Source organism: Phodopus roborovskii, unplaced genomic scaffold (assembly GCF_943737965.1).
Source record: "Phodopus roborovskii unplaced genomic scaffold, PHOROB, whole genome shotgun sequence".
In the NCBI taxonomy this organism is placed as follows: domain Eukaryota; kingdom Metazoa; phylum Chordata; class Mammalia; order Rodentia; family Cricetidae; genus Phodopus; species Phodopus roborovskii.
The window spans coordinates 1,362,331-1,379,498 of NW_026126613.1; the positions used below are offsets into that span (position 1 = coordinate 1,362,331).

The window sequence follows — 17,168 nt, forward strand, 5'->3', positions numbered from 1 at the left end:
AAAAACTCCCATTTCAGGAAGGACACAAATCACAAATGTAAAAGCGAATCAAGGTTTAAACAACTGTCTTGGTCATGGCACTTAGTGATGCCTTGAAAGGGCACTCAGGTGTTTCCTGGGCTTATTCTAATCCACCACAAAGACAGGGAAAGAACTACAGATGGGTTCTGTGTGGTCCAGACTTGCCGCACCCCTACAAAAGCCAAAACATGAATTTTCAACTAACACTTCTCACATTCGGGAGGCTGAGGCACCAAGAGTTCAAGGCCACCCTGAGCTACATATTGAAATCCAGTCTAAAAGAGAAAAGATGGAGGGGAAGGGCCTGGAGGGGAGGGAAGGGAATAGAATGGAGGAGGAGGAGGAGAATTATTTTCACGGTGTACTAACCACAGAAGATCATATTTCCTTGAAAAGCTTGGGACCTGACAAAGTCAAGTGTGGCCCTTTTCTTTTCCAGTCGTCCAGAATGCACTGGTGACCTTCAGTGTTCTTTATTTTCCTTATTCATCGCTCTCTCCCCTCCTCCTCCCTCACACAACACAACCCCACCCCTGTCTCCACTCATCCCTCATGCCATCACCCTTCCCAGTGTGACAGCCTGCCTTCCTCACAAGTGTCCCCTCCTCACAGGGTCCACGCTGGTGAGAGTTGTTACTCAGCTGCACCAGAGTCCCTTCTCATGGAGGTCACAGGAAACACGTGCAGACGACACTCAGGGAGACTCCGTGTAATACATGTTTCTATAGCATGCTCTGAACCCCACATGCTCTCAACCTGAGGGAAACAGGTCCCCGATTGCATCCCGAGGCCAGGGCAGAAGCAAGAGGCTGCAAGTTCTCTTTATTCCAAATAGCTAGAGGACTAAAGGAAACTTGTGTGGGTCTTTCTTTAAATTCCATGATTATGATCTTTGCATCAGTTCTTTGAAATTGTATAGTTAATTGGCATAAAATTAGTGTATATAATACATAGACTGAATAGTGGGAGGAAATGTCATGGATTTTCAAGGTGTTTATTCCGCCACCACCACCACCTCCTCCTCCTCCTCCCAGAGACATGGTCTACATAGCCCTGGAAGTCCTGGAACTCACCATGTAGGTTCAAGGAAGTCCTTGAACTCACAGAGATCTGCCTGCCTCTGCCTCCCAAGTTCTGGAATTAAAGCCATGTACCATCATGTTCAGCTGAGGTGGTTAACTTCTAAAATAACATTTTCCAATAAGACCCAAGCATAATGTGTAAAAGTTCTGGATGATCCATTTGAGTTCAACGCTTTTGGAGATTAAGAGGAAGTATTTTGTTGGCGCTGGGGAGAGAGTTTATTTGGTAAAGTACTTGCTGAACAATGATGAGGACCTGAGTTCGAATCCTGGGCAATGACAGAAAAAGCCAGGAACTCCAGCACATGGCTGTAATTTCAGCACTGGGTAAGCAGAGACAGGAGCATCCTGGCAAGTCAGTCTAGCCAAGTCAGCAAGCGTCATGTTTAAAAAGAGAGCTTGTCCCAAAGAAAGCAGCTGAGGACATCCAGGGTCAACTTCAGGAGTACACACACACATACACAAACATACACACATAGTGCCCATACATACGCACACACACACACACACACACACAAATACACACAGCACACACACGCGCGCGCACACACACAACTTAAAATGGTTGGTTTTAGCAGAGCACAGTTGCACATGACTGTAATCCCAGCATTGAGAAGCGGAAGGAGCTGCAGATTTAGAGGCAGCCTGTGGTACACAGTGAGTGCAGGGCCAGCCCAGGCTACAGAGAGAAACCCTCTCTGAAAAACAAATAAACAGACAAACAAATTGTGCTTAAAATATTCTCCCCAGAACAGAACAACAGGAAACAAAGTAATGGAGAAAAGCAGGGTCTACAGTTGACTCGAAACGGAGATGGTTTCCACCTAGCTTGCCCCAAACAAAGGCCACAGGAATGACACCAACAGTACCTCCCGGGTGGAACTCACTTTAGCCCAGGAGATCTCTGTGTCCAGGTCACCGACCACACCTTCTGATGCGGACTTGTGTACCAGTTCTGCCTCTGTGGCAGACAGCCATTCAGAGAGGATGTCAGCCTCCTTCTTCATCTTCCGGGACAGCTGACAGGCTCTTTCCAGGTCCTGTTTCCCTTCTGTCACCTGAACAGGAGAGGCAGGGAGGGGACAGAACACGGTGAACAAGTCAAGAATAAACAGGGGGGACAAGGGCACGGTAAGACAAGGGTGAACAAGGGGCAAGGACATGGTGAGTAAGGGGAAGAGGCACATGGGTGGTGATGAATCCAGAAAGGATGCAAACTGACTTTTAGTCAACCCCAAGACCTTTGTCTCCATCACCTCAGCATCACCTGGATCTTGCATTTCCGTGCACAAGTGAGGGAGAATTGGAAATCCTGGGCTGTGCGTGCCAGGCTCTACCACTGACTTCTATGCTGAAGGAGGCGGAGCCTGGCCCCGAGACAGTTCTAAACACTACGTGAGGGAAATGCTTACACATGGGACTTAGCTGGGACCTTAGAGCAATGTTAAGGAAACAATAGTCAGTACACAATACAATTTGAATGGGAAGATGGCTTAGCATCCTCTCGAGGAAGGTCTCCATTTAAACGCATATATACAGTGGGAAGTAGTCACACGAGGGAGAGAAAACATTATCCCAATTAGGTGTGTCTTACACCATACACCATGAACATTTTTGTTTGTTTGTTTTGGTTTTTGAGACAGGGTTTCTCTGTATTGCTTTGGAGCCTGTCCTGGAACTCGCTCTGTAGACCAGGCTGGTCTCGAACTCAGAGATCCGCCTGCCTCTGCCTCCCAAGTGCTAGGACTAAAGGATGCGCCGCCGCCACCTGGCTACACCACGAACGAGTCTTATTGTTTTGTTCTTCTAATTGACAGAGAGCAAAATGAATTGAACTAACTCTTTATCAGCCTCTCCTTTTTTTAAGATGAAGACTCAGTATCTCCAGCTTGACCTCAAACTCACTAAGTAGCTGAGAATAGCCTTGAACTTCTGACCTTTCTGCCTCTATCTCTTAAGTGCTGGGGTTATAGGCACAGTCAACATGCCACATTTCTATGGGGTTGGAGACCAAGGCCAGGGCCTTGAGCCTACTAGGCAAGCAGTCTACATCCTCTCCCCCCATCAGCCTCTTCATGAAGAGTCCATGCTATGCTAATGTACCTTACATGTGTCATGCAATAAAATCCACAACAGCTTCTGAGCTGAATAAAGCTCTCCCAACTTCATATAAAGGAAGGTGAGATTTAAGGAGGACAAGACCAAATAGGGACACAATCGCATTAATTTAAGAGATCTAACCAACCCCTTAAATGACATGATGGGATTCTCAAACCAGAGCAATGGCTGAAAACAGAAAGCTGACTGAATTTAACTACAGTAAAGGGTATGACTACCTAACACATCAATAAACTGGCATCTTACTTTGATAAGCACGATAATATACTGATAGTATACCAATAATAACAGGTAGGGGAATGGAGTGTCACATTTGAGGAGAACTTTTCTTAGATAATATAAAATGACAGAGAGACCAAATTTAGCTCAAAGGTACCATGAGGTCGCACTTTGTACAGTTTCGCTTTTTTATGCCCAAATGGTTGCTATTATTTTTTAACTGAAGTATTTCCCCACGGGATTCAAGTCAAGTCCATTACACTAAATTGATAGCACCTGAACACAGATTTAAATGATAAACACTTGAATTGCGTGATGATTCTGTGACTTTGACATGCCCAAGCAGCTGTACAATCATCACCAAACATAATGCTAACACAGATTTGGACATCACGAAGAAAACTATCCATAGGTCAACTTATAAGGACGCACACTTTTTCTCAATCTTTTCCATGCAAGGATAAGGGCAAACTGCATGGGGAATTGGGCCGTAAGAGGTGTGTATTCACACACACACACACACACACACACACACACACACACACACACACACACACCTTCCCTAAAGACCAGCTCTCTGCTTTTTAATCATGTGATCAATACTATTCTCCTACAGGGTGGTACTACTCACTGACTTCTCTCAATGGCAGCAGAGCCAATGAACGTTTTTAAGTGATCATAATAGTCACAAAAGCAATGACTGAACTCATCCTTGAAATTCTACCTCCCCTATCTTCCCAGATCTCATCTCTATGGTATGCCTATCATCTCTTGTAGTCTTGTTACTTCTTTTAAAGTTACTTTTGCTCATTCATAACGCTTTAGTCAATGACCTTTTTTCCCCTCATCATAGTCTCTCCCTAAATTATTAAATCCTGACTCCCTACCACCTAACACTTACTAGATCAGTAGACTACCAATGACTACATACCACCCAACACTAGATCCTGACATTATCATGCCTCAGTAAACTATTCAATTTAGAAATGCAAAGGCAAATTAAGATGTATGCAGAAACTATCACTTTATTGAGTTTCCTTAGAATAACATAAAATGTCACCAGCCATGAAAAATATAAATATTATTCTGCATTAAATATCAAAAATAAATGTCTACATAACTAACAATTACAGTATTACTATGCATGTAAAGAATAAAAATATGATAGATATTGAGAGAGGGAGAGATGAACAGAGAAACAGAAAGAGGATGGGGGGGGTGCGTGCCTTTAATCCCAGCTCTTGGGAGGCAGAAACAGGCAGATCTCTGTGGATTCAAGGCCAGCCTGGACTACAGATCAAGTTCCAGGGCAGCTAGAGCTAAATACACACAGAGAAACCCTGTCACCAAAAAGAAAAAAAAAAGGGGGGGGGGAGGGGAGGGGAAGGGAGGGGAGGAATGGGAAGGGAAGGGAAGGAAAGGGGAGGGGAGGGGAGGGAAGGGAAGGAAAGGGAAGGGAAGGGGAGGGAAGGGGAGGGAAGGAAAGGGAAGAAAAGGGACGGGAAGGGAAGGGAAGGGGAGGGGAGGGAAGGAAAGGGAAGGGGAGGGGAGGGAAGGGAAGAAAAGGGAAGGGGAGGGAAGGGAAGGAGAGGGAAGGAATGGGAAGGGGAGGGGAGGGGAAGGGAAGGGAAGAAAAGGGAAGGGAAGGGAAGGGGAGGGGAGGGGAGGGAAGGGAAGGGAAGGGGAGGGAAGGGAAGGAAAGGGGAGGGGAGGGGAGGGGAGGGAAGGGAAAGGAAGGGAAGGGAAGGGAAGGGGAGGGGAGGAAAGGGAAGGGAGGACGTGCCCCACCTGTGCGCCCAGGTCATTGTAGAGGACCTTCAGGAAAGTCAGCTGCTCATCCATGCTTTTGGGGTTGTCTGTCTGCTGCTTCTGCACGATGTGTCTCCCTGTTTTGATGACAGTCTCAACTTCAAGTTTGACTTCACTCAGGGCTTTGTATAGTTTCTTTAAAAGAGAGGACAATGTTACCCTGTTAACAGAAAGTTCCCCAACTGGCATCATTTCAGGCCGGGCAGCTAATATCTCAGGCAGGACATCAAAGGGCATTATCTCTTTCAAATGTGGCTTGAAGGTTGAGTTAAGTGAAGTCAAGGTTGCAATGCTCTCTCGAATCAGATAAGAAAGTAAATTAATAGTTTGGTTTTGTTTAAATATAAGAAAAAGATGTGCGTATTAAATGTCGGTAGAAATCTTGGTCTCTGTCAGAAACATGTCACCTTCAAAAACTATGAAAAATGGCAGGAAGTCAATTGGACCATCCCTGTGTAGACTCTGTGAGGACTGCTCAATGGGCAGAGGCAGGCTTACTAAGTACAGGGTCCTTGGTTCAACTCCCTGCACCCAAAGAATAGTTTGGTTTTGTTTTAATTCTAACACTAGAAGACAGCTGCTCCTGGCGATCCGTGCCTGAAGGAATGTGGGATTCCTAACATTTACTTGTTCCTATTTCTCTGAGAAAGCAAACCTACCATATAACAAGTGTCATTTATACCCTGAAAATACACATAAAACTTTAAAGTGCCAAGGTAGGCATGATCCTACAAAATGAGAGTTCCACAACAGGTCACATTCCAAACTACCTTCATCCCTGTCATCTTGAAACCGCAAACTTTGTCTCGGCATCTTATCCATACATCAGCACCCAACCCAAAACACCTCAAGGACACAAAGCCGGTATCTGTGAAGTCAAGGACAGTGATGCCTGCCACTCTATCCCAACAAGCAAAGAGATGCGCACATTTGCACGTAATTCAAGTGTGTCCTATCCGTGCACTCTTCCACCCATGTAAGAAACCAACAAGCACCGTCTCCTCCCCAACTCCTCTCCGAAGGCTGCCAGGCATCACAATCAAGCCAAGTTCAGATCCTGTCACCAACATCATTTGAAAATGTCTGTTCAACCAACTACAATGAATGAAACAGTGAGGTCTTATTCCTCATCCCTTTCTTAAGACTGATTTAAATGTCATGTTCCCAGCAGAACAACTTCTTTTTCCTCTACAATATTCCTGATATCCACATCAGATATGGTGTGTCTGACTTCAAATTTCTCGTGGATGGTTTAGCTTATCAGTGCATCCTACAGAGGCCCTTGCCCCATTGAGCTGTGGATTACACATTTCTTTGCTTTTTGGTTTTTTTTTTTTTTAAATATATGTTATTTATGTGCTTAGTCTACTTACTGCCTCCCTCTACGTAGACCACGACCATTGTTTTTACCTCCTCCTATTCTAATTTTCCTTGGATAGCCACATTGCTCCCCCGCCCCATCATTCACAAGGCCTGAACTTAGGAGTGAGAACAGACAGATGCTTGGAACCAAACCCTAAGAGCAGCTCTGGCCATGTGAGCTGCGCCACAGGCTCACCATACACTTGTCCAGGTGGGTCTGGATGACATCAGGATCCACATCCTTCACATCCAGGACATGAAGCTCGGCTTTCACCCCATCCAGCACACGCTTGCAGTCAAGCATCCGCTGCTCGAAATTCGCAGGCTTCTGGAAAAGCTGGAATTTTGTGGAAACCTCTCGAAGTTTCCTCTGTTTGTGGAAATGAATGTAAGTCACTCGTGATGCCTCTCTCTAGATATTAGTATATTACACAATACTGGAAGGCTTTTCTACATATAGGCTGACCCAGGAAACACCAGAGGAACTAGGGAGGTTATGATCGTGTGAAAGATCTCAGTCTCACAAATAATAAATCTGGATAGAGACAGTGTCTCTGGAATGGATGTCCATTAATTTTCTCACTTGTTCAAGAAACTCCAGTTCATTGACATGGACCTCAAATACCTTTGACCACATGTTAGGAGTAGAAATCCATCTCCACCACCCACTAAAGCATCAAAGTGGTGCCGCCACCTACCCAGTACAGACGTCTCTATGGTCAGAGAATGTCTACGGAAAGCCAACCGCTAGGGCAAACTCACTCTTTCTCCTCAAGCCAACTATTAAAACGTAATATTTTATTGCCCAGGTAATAGTCTGCTTCTACTGCCTTAATACCGCACACACCCCACCGTTTGCATCATGGTATAGAGCAAAGGTACCCAAGGAATCAAGCCTTTCTGTTTTGCTTTTCTCTACCAAGGAAAAGAAAGCTTGGTCACTACCTGCAGCATGTCCAACTGACTTCCTCCTCTCGTGGTCCTGCCCTCAGGGGAGGTCTGGGGCTGGGAGCGGAGATTCCTTCTCAACTCCTCCAGTGTGAGCTCATGGGCTGAGATCTCTGCTTGGATTTTCTACCAGGAGGATTGGAAAGGGAAAGGGGGTGCTGTTTTTACAGTCCACAAAGAAGCCTGGGATTCATGCTTGCAGTCCTAACCCTCCAGAGGCTGAAGCAGGAGGATTGCTATGAGATTAGAGGCGATCTCAGCTACCCAGTGGGTTCTAGGCAAGCAAGTGTTACAGTATGATACCCAACTTTATATGGCAACAACAAGTACCTAAGGAAACAATAATACAGATGCCCAATGCAGTCATATGATACATAATCCTGTATTTGACACAATTATAAGTAAGTCATAATAACATGGATCGCCGCTCTGTAAACTACTGTGTGTCTTTGCATGTATGTCATTTCTGATGTTCACATCTGATTTATACAGAATAAACTGTCTGAACTCTATAGCTAAAATAATAATAATAATCCATTTTCTAATGTAGAAAGTGTGAAAAGTGCTGGAGAAGAGGCTCAGCCAAACAGAGCACTAGCTGCACTTCCAAAAGTTTCATCCAATAGCTTTATTTCCCAGCACCTACCCAGTGGTTTACAAGAGTCTAACTCCAATGCCAGGGCATTCAATACCCTCCTCTGCTATACACAGGCACTAGGCATGAACATAGTGCGCGTACGCACATGTAGACAAAACACCCATTCATGCACAGCTAATAAAACGTTGAAGAGAAACTGTGTCAAATTCTCCCCCCCCCCCCCGCCCCCAGGGAACAAGAACAATGTAAAACCAAAGGTTGTTCCATTCTCCTGGCTCTGGCAGCTGAGGAGCCGGCTACCAGGGCTCCTTCTCAGAACGCAAAGGCTCTCAACTCAGAAGCAATACCTGAGCTTCCTGAGGCAGCTGGAAGGCATCGATCCTGTCGGTGAGGTACGTGGTGAGCTGTTTGTCCAGCTCCCCGAGGCTCTCCTTCAACACCTGAAGCATGTGGTCTGTCTCGCGGAGGACCTGGAGTTGCTTCTCCAGAGAAATCTGCTTGCTCTCCGCCTGCACAGGAGAGACATTGCCCTTGTAACCGCTCAGCACAAACACAAGTAGCTGACTGTGGTTTCTGGCCATGGAGAGAATAATGAAGTACTGGTTCAAGACTGCCCCTTCCTCATAAATAAATAATAGCTGTCGATGATAAGAGTATGAATGCTCTTCCGGTGCCTCGTGGACACAGCTGCTGAATCTCTCATTTTTACTTCTGTCTGGTAATGTATGCAGTCACAAGCACACACATGAAAAGATCTCCCACGGGACATATAAAACAGGGAATGAAAATGTCTATTTTAGGGGGCCAGTTCAATAGATAAGCGGCATTGCTCTTGAAGAGAAGCAAGGTTTTGGTCCTTCCTTGGATTTGGTAGCTCACAGCCATCTGTAACCCCAGCTGCATTGGGTCCGACACCATCTTCTGGATGGTGGTGAACAACAGACACGCACACAGTGTACATACATGCATGCAGACAGGCATATACATGGAATGTTTGAAATTAAGTAAAACTAGTAATTTATTTTAAAATCTTTCACTTGTTAGGAATGTAAGTCAATTTCAAGAACTGCCAATGCCTACGCAAAAATAAGAATAACAATAAGGGTGTCTGTCTATCAAGAGGATAAAGTTCTAAATTCTTTTCCTTCAATTGGGAACAAATGATAGGACATCTCATCACTAATTGCCTCACATCTTTGGGTTAAGCTCAGTGCTACTGATAGTCTACACCTCAAAAGTTGTTATTTAGTAATCTGTTCGAGCTATCTAATTATCTACTCGGCCTTCTTACCCTTCTCTTATCACTGATACAACCTGGATATGAGCCAAGTGATGTTGCTTTTATAACAATTAATAAATTCTCATGGCCCTAACAGTTCCTAGGATATAGCTATAGGAGCTATTACAATTTTTTTTTTAGATTTATGTATTTATTAGATATAGTGTTCTAGCTGCATGTTTGCCTGCACACCAGAAGAGGGCATCAGATTTCATTATAGATGGCTGTGGGCCACAATGTGGTTGCTGGGCATTGAACTCAGGACCTCTGAAAGAGCAGTCAATGTTCATAACCTCTGAGCCATATCTCTAGCCCCCATTATTTTTACATATAATTGTGATATGATTCCTATAGAAAATCACAAACAGAAATCTGTGGCAGGGTGGGTGAGGATAGGACATTTAACGCAGGGCCTTGCGCATGCTAGACAAACGCTTTCCCCCTGGGCTACACCCACTATCTGACAAGGTTTTGTTTGGTCTCGCTATGTAGCCTCAGCTGGCCTATGACCAGCCCTATGCAGACCAGGCTGGCCTCAAGCCCAGAGATTTGCTTACCTCTGCCCCTTGAGTGCTAGAATTAAAGTCATGCACTACCATGCCAGTCCTAGCAATTTGGGTGTTTGCTTGTTCGTTTGCTTGTTAATCAAGTTGTGTCTGACCTACAGATATTAGGTCTATTCTTCCAAATTCACGTCAAGGCACTCAGGCTCCCATTAAAATTGGCTACCCTCCTTTAACTCCCACCACAACAAAGCATTTACTACTGGGGACCAATTTACACATTATCAAGGTGTAACCAGCGTGGAAGCTCCAAGGGAGAGGTCAGCTTGCGCAGTAACTACCTAACCACACTGCGCATGTCTGGTTCTCACCAAGCGACTCAGATCTTCATAGCGGCTGTTAAAAGCCTCCAGCTTCTCGCTGATTATATCATCCAGGATCCCACCATCAATCAGAGTCTGCCCAAGTTCCCGAATCTGGGTGCGATTATCTGCTGGGTGACGCAAAACAGATTCCAGAGACTGCAGTGGGGACAAGAAAGAAAAAAAAAAGTAATATATTTACTAAGTCTAAATGTATCGAGATCTGAAAAATGCCATATTAAGAAAAGTAGTAATTCTATTTTCTAGAGACCTACCCAAGAAATAATAGCCAAAATTACGGAAATAATTCACAAAATTATTCATCACAGTATTAACAAAGTCATAAAACTAAAAACAAAGAAAATCTCCAGGAATATAAGTGGCAATGTAATCTAATAAAATAATTGCAATAATTACTAATTTTATGAGAAATCCCCAGTGTGGGATACAAAACTGTACTATACAAACAAAATTCTCCCACGTGTTATTGACTACATTAGCAAAATTAGTTATTCATCATATTCCTACAGAAATACTCCAAGTATTTCTATGTATACAGTTTTAAAAGAGTAAATCCAATCAACCTTATGGGCTAAATATAACACCTATTCTACAGATGGCAAAACAGGAACACAGGAAGTTTGATTTGTTTGCATGCAACAGCCAATTAAAAAAGAAAAAATAACTCGGTTAAAATTATGAGATGAGCTTTTTGCCCGAGTCTAGTGCCTTATATAAAAGTGATAATGATAAAAAAGGAGAAATAAACAAAACTTTTAAAAGTGTTATTCATGGAGCTTGCATTACTTTTCTCCATTCTCTGGATTGCCTCTCTTATGAGGAGGGCATCCTCATGCTTTGTTTAATGGTATCCACTGTTTTCCACACTCTCCATCTTTGACGGTTCCCCTCCTGCAGAGCACCCATCCTCAGGAGTGCAGGACCCCTGGAATGTCTCTGCCTTCCCATTCAGTTGTCCATTCTACCTCCACATTGCCCTGATGAGAGATGTCATTCTATAAATATGTTTCTCTTATTGGTAAATGAATAAAGCCCTGTTGGCCAATAGGAAAGCAAGATAGGTGGGACTAGGAAACAAGGGGGATTCTGGGAGATGTACTAGGGAGATTCAAGATGTAGAGACTTGAGAGAAGAGGTCCGGACCCTCTCTCCAGTAAGATAAGACCATGTGGAAACACTTAGATTGATAGAAATGAGTTAATATTTAAGACAGAGCTAGCCAATAAGAAACGATAGTAACTGGCCAACAGCTTTATATCAAATACAGTGTCTCCTTGTGTTTTTTGGGACTGTCATGGCTGTGGGACCAGGCTGGCAGGGAAACTGCTCATAACATTGCCCTGTGGCTTTTGCACAAGTACATTCACACCCACCCCCTTCCTCAGCAAAGCTGCCTGGTTACACTGTAATTCATATCAGAAGCAATTACAGAACAAGGACGCGAGGCATTCCTTGGCCCTGCCTAGCCACCCAGCTCCCACAGTGGGAGCCCTGCCTTCAAAAACTCACAAATCAACCTGCTTTCACCCGTAATATCCAGAGACAATGTACTGGGAAGCCACCTTAAGCATGGTTCATGTCATTTTCACAGCTTCAAAGACTCAAAGCAGGGTTTGTCCAGGGGTGGTGAAATAAACCGGATCCCACTAGTGACCATTACTGTGTCTAAAATGCACTCATATAGCCTCTGCCTTACAAAGCTGTTTATTTTAAAAAGTCCCCAGGGCCTAATAAGATGGCTCAGTGGGTGAAAAGGAGGTTGCCATTAAGCCTAACAACATGAATTTAATCCCTGGGATTTACATGGTGGAAGGAGAGAAAAAAACTTTTGCAAGTTGTTCTCTTACCTCCGCATACATCCTATGGTATACACACATAGACAGATGATAGACGGATGGATAGATAGATAGATAGATAGATAGATAGATAGATAGATGGATGGTAGTTAGATAAATGGTAGAAAGATAGATAGATGGATGGATAGATGGATAGATGGTAGATAGACAGATGATAGATGGATGGATGGATGGATGGATGGATAGATGGTAGAGAGATGGATGATAGATGATTGGTAGTTAGATACACACATACATAGATACATAGATGATAGATAGATGATTGATAGATAAATAGATAGATAAATGCTAGAAATAGATAAATAGATAAATGCTAGAAAGAAAGATACATGGTAGATGATTGATAGATAGATAGATGATTGATAGATGGTAGATAAATGATTGATAGATGATAGATAGATAGATGGATGGATGGATGGATGGATGGATGATAGATGATTGATAGATACATGATAGATAGATAGATAGATAGATAGATAGATAGATAGATAGATAGATCATGATAGATAGACAGACAGACAGATAGACAGGAAGAAAGGCAGGCAGACACACACACAGACAGGGTAGGCAGGCAGGCAGCACATCTGTCCTCATCAAAGTGAAAACAACTATGGCTCAAAAGGCAGGTGCCAACCTCCAGAGCTTCCTGAACAGCATCTATGCCCTCAGGCAGGGCCGCCGCGCTCCTCACACGCTCCTCCAACGTGTTCAGCCAGGTGGTTTCCAGGTCCAAATAGTGAAGCAGCTCCACCCAACAAGACCAGACCTCCTAAGGAACAAGGGGGGGAAATCAAAACTGGATGAGGAGCCATGCCACATGCCATCCCTTCAATCAGTAAGAACTGCATTGCAGTGTGAGGAACGCGTAGGCGTTCAGAAACCGATGACGCTAGAACATCAAGGAAATGACACAAATCTAAACTTGCCAATAAACTAGAGCAACGAAGACAGAGGGGAAAGGAGAAGTGGAAAAGAGGCTGCCTCCGTTTCCACTAAAATAAATCCCAAGAACCTAGTCAAATGCCAAAAATAAAACTGTATAATTAACAGAGAAAAAAACAGAAGAGAAATGCTATTGCTTTACTTTAAAGAGAAAGCAGATTAGTTCAATGGTGGCAGTATCCGCCTGGCAGGCAAAGACCCTGGGTTCAATCCCCAGTACCCACTAGCGCCCAATAGATAAATAAATGAAAATGAAAAATCATCCTGATAGTTTTTATAGAAACTTTAACCTCCCGGGACACACTCAATTCCAACTCCAAGATAACTGATGGAAGCAGAGATCTTTGTAGTCCCCTGGAGTTCTCTCCAAGTTAATGAGGGTTCACTACTAAAGCAGAAGGCCCATTCTACCAAACCAGGAGTTCTGACGCAGGAGAGGAGGCTGGGGAAGCACGTACTTAGTACCTCCTGTCCCCTTGCTTCACAAGAGAGGAATTTATCTAAGTTAAGATTAGAACTCAGCATAGAACTCTTTTTTTAATTCTTTGTGTCTGTCACATCATGGCTCCAGAGCCCAACCATCCCACCCCCACCCCACCCACAAAAAATAAATAAATAAATAAAGAGGAAAAAGAGGAAGCAAGGGAAAAATCTTATCATGGCAGCTACGGTGTGACACAGTGAGTTATGCAGCAAACTCTTTTATCTATACATTGTTACATGAAGGCATTCATCAAAGCGATCTGGCTCAAGGCTACACCATTGGCTCTGGGCTCTCACTGGGACTCTTCCAGGACATTCTGTTGCTGCCCTACTTCATGGAGATCCTGCAGTCCTGGGTCTACAGGGCCAACCCACCCCATGTTTCAGCAGATGACAGATGAGGTGGATGTTGAGGTGGGCCAACACATAACCCTGGTTCTGGGCCTGGGTGATTGCAAGGTTGGTCGGCCTGCCAGCCGCCCTCCGCTACCTTTGCCAACAGGGTGAGCTCTCCAGCATTGCCCTGGCTAGTGCCCACTCCTCGTCAGCACAGAATTCTAATCTGTCCTCCTTAGATGTACTGACGCTGTGTTGATACAGTCCCATCCATACCCCATATCAGCTCTGCTTGCCAGAACAGGGTCAGCAGAGATTTCTACCGAGAAGCAGACAGGCGGTATTTCAGGCTTTAGGGGTTGACATCCAGGGTTCTGTCACAAATTCATCTCTGGTGTGGGTAGGTAGGTGTATCTATGTTGCTTTCAACCCTTTAGAAATACACCTCGTAACCAAACCAAAAAAAAAAAAAAAAAAAAAAAAAAGTACCTTTCTTACTAACTGGTCTCGATTTGCCTATTCATCTCAGCACAAAACACAAAACAGATGAATTGGGCATGAGACTGCACACACTTGTAATCCCAGTCCCGGGGTAGAAGGAGTAGGTATGATCACAGTCACATAAGGTCAGCCTGATCAACACAGTGAATGCCGGCCTGCCAGGGATACTGGGGTGGCCATGGGTGACCGGTGGTGACTAAGGAATCAGTAAATTTAGTGCCAATTCTCCCATTACCATCATCACCACAGAATTCACCACACTTTAATCACCAAGTGTAGTAACTCAAAATGTTCCTTAAATCTCTCAACCAGATACTTTTATTAAAAGTCATGAAGATGAGAGACCACTTCATTAAAATCATCCTACAGAATAATCCATATCTTCCATCTAAGGCGGGGGGAGCTTAAATAGCTTAAAATGCAATGGGGAAAAAATTTTTATTTAAGTTCTTTGTCTTTCCAGTAAACTTTAGAAACTACTCAAAATAAAAACTTGAATTCCTATCTGCTAACCAGGTAAAGGAAATCAGGCAAGAGTCTTATACAATGGTCGGGGATTTGATATTGAAACAGGCTCGATAGCCCCTTCATAACCTGAGAATACTGGTGAACACATAAAAATATCAAAGACTGGAGGGGATAAATTGTTGCAAACAAAATTTTCTGAGAAAGAAATGGAACTAGATCTTGGTCTCCTTTAAAAACAAAACAAACAACAACAACAAAAAAAAAAAAAACCCTAACTTTCTTGTTTTTTATCTACCTAGTCCATAAAAATTACTTTGCTAATTCAATGTTTGTCAAAATAACAGAGTTTTCTTTTACTTTTTCTTTAACTAAGATAAGGAAACTGCTCATGACATGACAGAGCCTGGATCTCAGGACTGCATCCCTGGAGTCTGGGTGGGAAGTGGGGGGGGGGGGGAGGGGAGGGGAGGCGGTGATGATTTCATACCTCTAGTGTGTGGCACTTCCCTCGAATTCTATTACAGAGAAGTTGGTAGCTCTCCAGCACTATGTTGAACTCCGACGTTAACTCCTGGCCACCAGAGGGCGCCTTGGCGGCCAGCAGCTTGATGCTGTCCTTCAGAATCTTCACCCTCACCTCCTTCTGCAACACATCCTCTTTCGCCCTCTGTCCCAAGAAAGGAGCACCTTGAAACACTGGTCTCTGTGACCGATATCTTTCTTTAAAGAATAATAATAATAGCTAATCGAAAGTTAAAGCACCCAGCTTATTCTATCTGCTGATAGAATGACATAGCCTGAGTTTTTCTGCAAGAAGAATGCTTTAAAAAAAAAAAAAAAAAAAAAAATCTCACTCTCCTAGTGTCCAGTGTGCATGCCCAGCCCCCACAACGTTTTCGCTTGGTAACAGCAGAGTTCACAGCCAAGTTATCTTAAATAGTGTTCACCGACAAGAAACATTTTCAAATGCTGGGTGCGGGGTAAGGATCTAAATGAACTCATTTTAACTGACCGCTGGAGGTCTGGACACATTACACTGAAATAAATGAACGCCCTCAAAAAATGGCAGGGTACCTTATTAGAGGCGTCCATTAAAATGTCCCACAAATCCTTGTAAAAAAGCGTGTTACCCTCCTAGAACACGGCTCTATCCATCCTTCCAATAATGAAGAGCACATCAACGGTGATGAAGTTCCATTGGACAGCCTGATCCAGAAATAGCTACCTCCTGGCTTTCCCTCTGTGCCCAAGGTGTTTAATCTTAAATGCCAGAAAATCCACCTGCAATAGGCTTTCAAGTTCCTGCTCAGCTTTCTTTACTGCTTAATGGATCTCAGACCCCCAGGGTGAGGGGAAAGTAATTAAGTGTAGTGGCTTTTAAATTCCTAATGGCTGTTTTGAAGAATAAAAATAAATACAGTACTGCCCAATCAAAGATTTTAATCTCTTCTTTCTCAGCTCTCAACTATAATGGCTTAAAAACAGCTCCAAACATGGGGGAGATAAACAGGGTAGTTATACTTTATATAGTAGACTACCTTTAAAATATTGCCTATACTAAAAATACCAAAAAAAAAATTCAAAAAGAGCTACATAAAAATGTCACTGCCTTGCACGGCTTAGCTTTCTTTTCACACACAGCATGCGCAAGCCTCACAGAAAACCAATTCCAAACAAATTTTTTTTAGATTATCTGCACAGAAAACTTTGCCTTAGATATACTATTGGGTGAGGTACCTGTGCAGTAATCGTATACCATGTTACTTGATGTTTTAGCAAAAGAGACGTGAGTTTTAAAGACAGAATCACGTCGTCATGTTTGAATTAACAGTGGAAGCAACGTAAGGCTGAGGCCAGTTGGCCTGCCTCCGGTTCCTAGGGCGTCCTGGGGTTCCTGTGCAGGGCCAAAACAGACTCCATACCCCCATGCCCTCCTGCTCCTAGGGCACTCTGGGGTTCCTGTGCAGGGCCAAAACAGACTCCATACCCCCACGCCCTCCTGCTCCTAGGGCGTTCTGGGGTTCCTGTGCAGGGCCAAAACAGACTCCATACCCCCACGCCCTCCTGCTCCTAGGGCACTCTGGGGTTCCTAGGACATTCAGGGTTCTCATATTCCCCTGAAACGGACTCTATACCTCTGTCTCCTGCTCCTAGTATATTTTGGGGTTCCTGTGTGCCACCAATACTGCAGGAGAGCCAGGATGACCTCCTACTAACTTGTGAAGTCTCCTTTGCTCCTTCCCAAAAAAAATTATGTTCC

General features: G+C 43.9%; 1 protein-coding gene across 1 annotated transcript in view; it reads right to left on the reverse strand.

Annotated features, from left to right (window-relative positions):
• Nucleotides 1–17,168, reverse strand: part of Utrn (utrophin) — a 456,941-nt gene that overhangs the window by 277,372 nt on the left and 162,401 nt on the right. Inside the window, exons 27-34 of the mRNA XM_051206176.1 lie at nt 15,396–15,575; nt 12,813–12,947; nt 10,311–10,460; nt 8,505–8,666; nt 7,557–7,685; nt 6,808–6,981; nt 5,229–5,384; nt 1,991–2,161 (exon numbers count right to left, since the gene is read on the reverse strand). Of these exons, the coding sequence (XP_051062133.1) occupies nt 1,991–2,161; nt 5,229–5,384; nt 6,808–6,981; nt 7,557–7,685; nt 8,505–8,666; nt 10,311–10,460; nt 12,813–12,947; nt 15,396–15,575 (1,257 nt within the window). The remainder of the gene's footprint in view (nt 1–1,990; nt 2,162–5,228; nt 5,385–6,807; nt 6,982–7,556; nt 7,686–8,504; nt 8,667–10,310; nt 10,461–12,812; nt 12,948–15,395; nt 15,576–17,168) is intronic.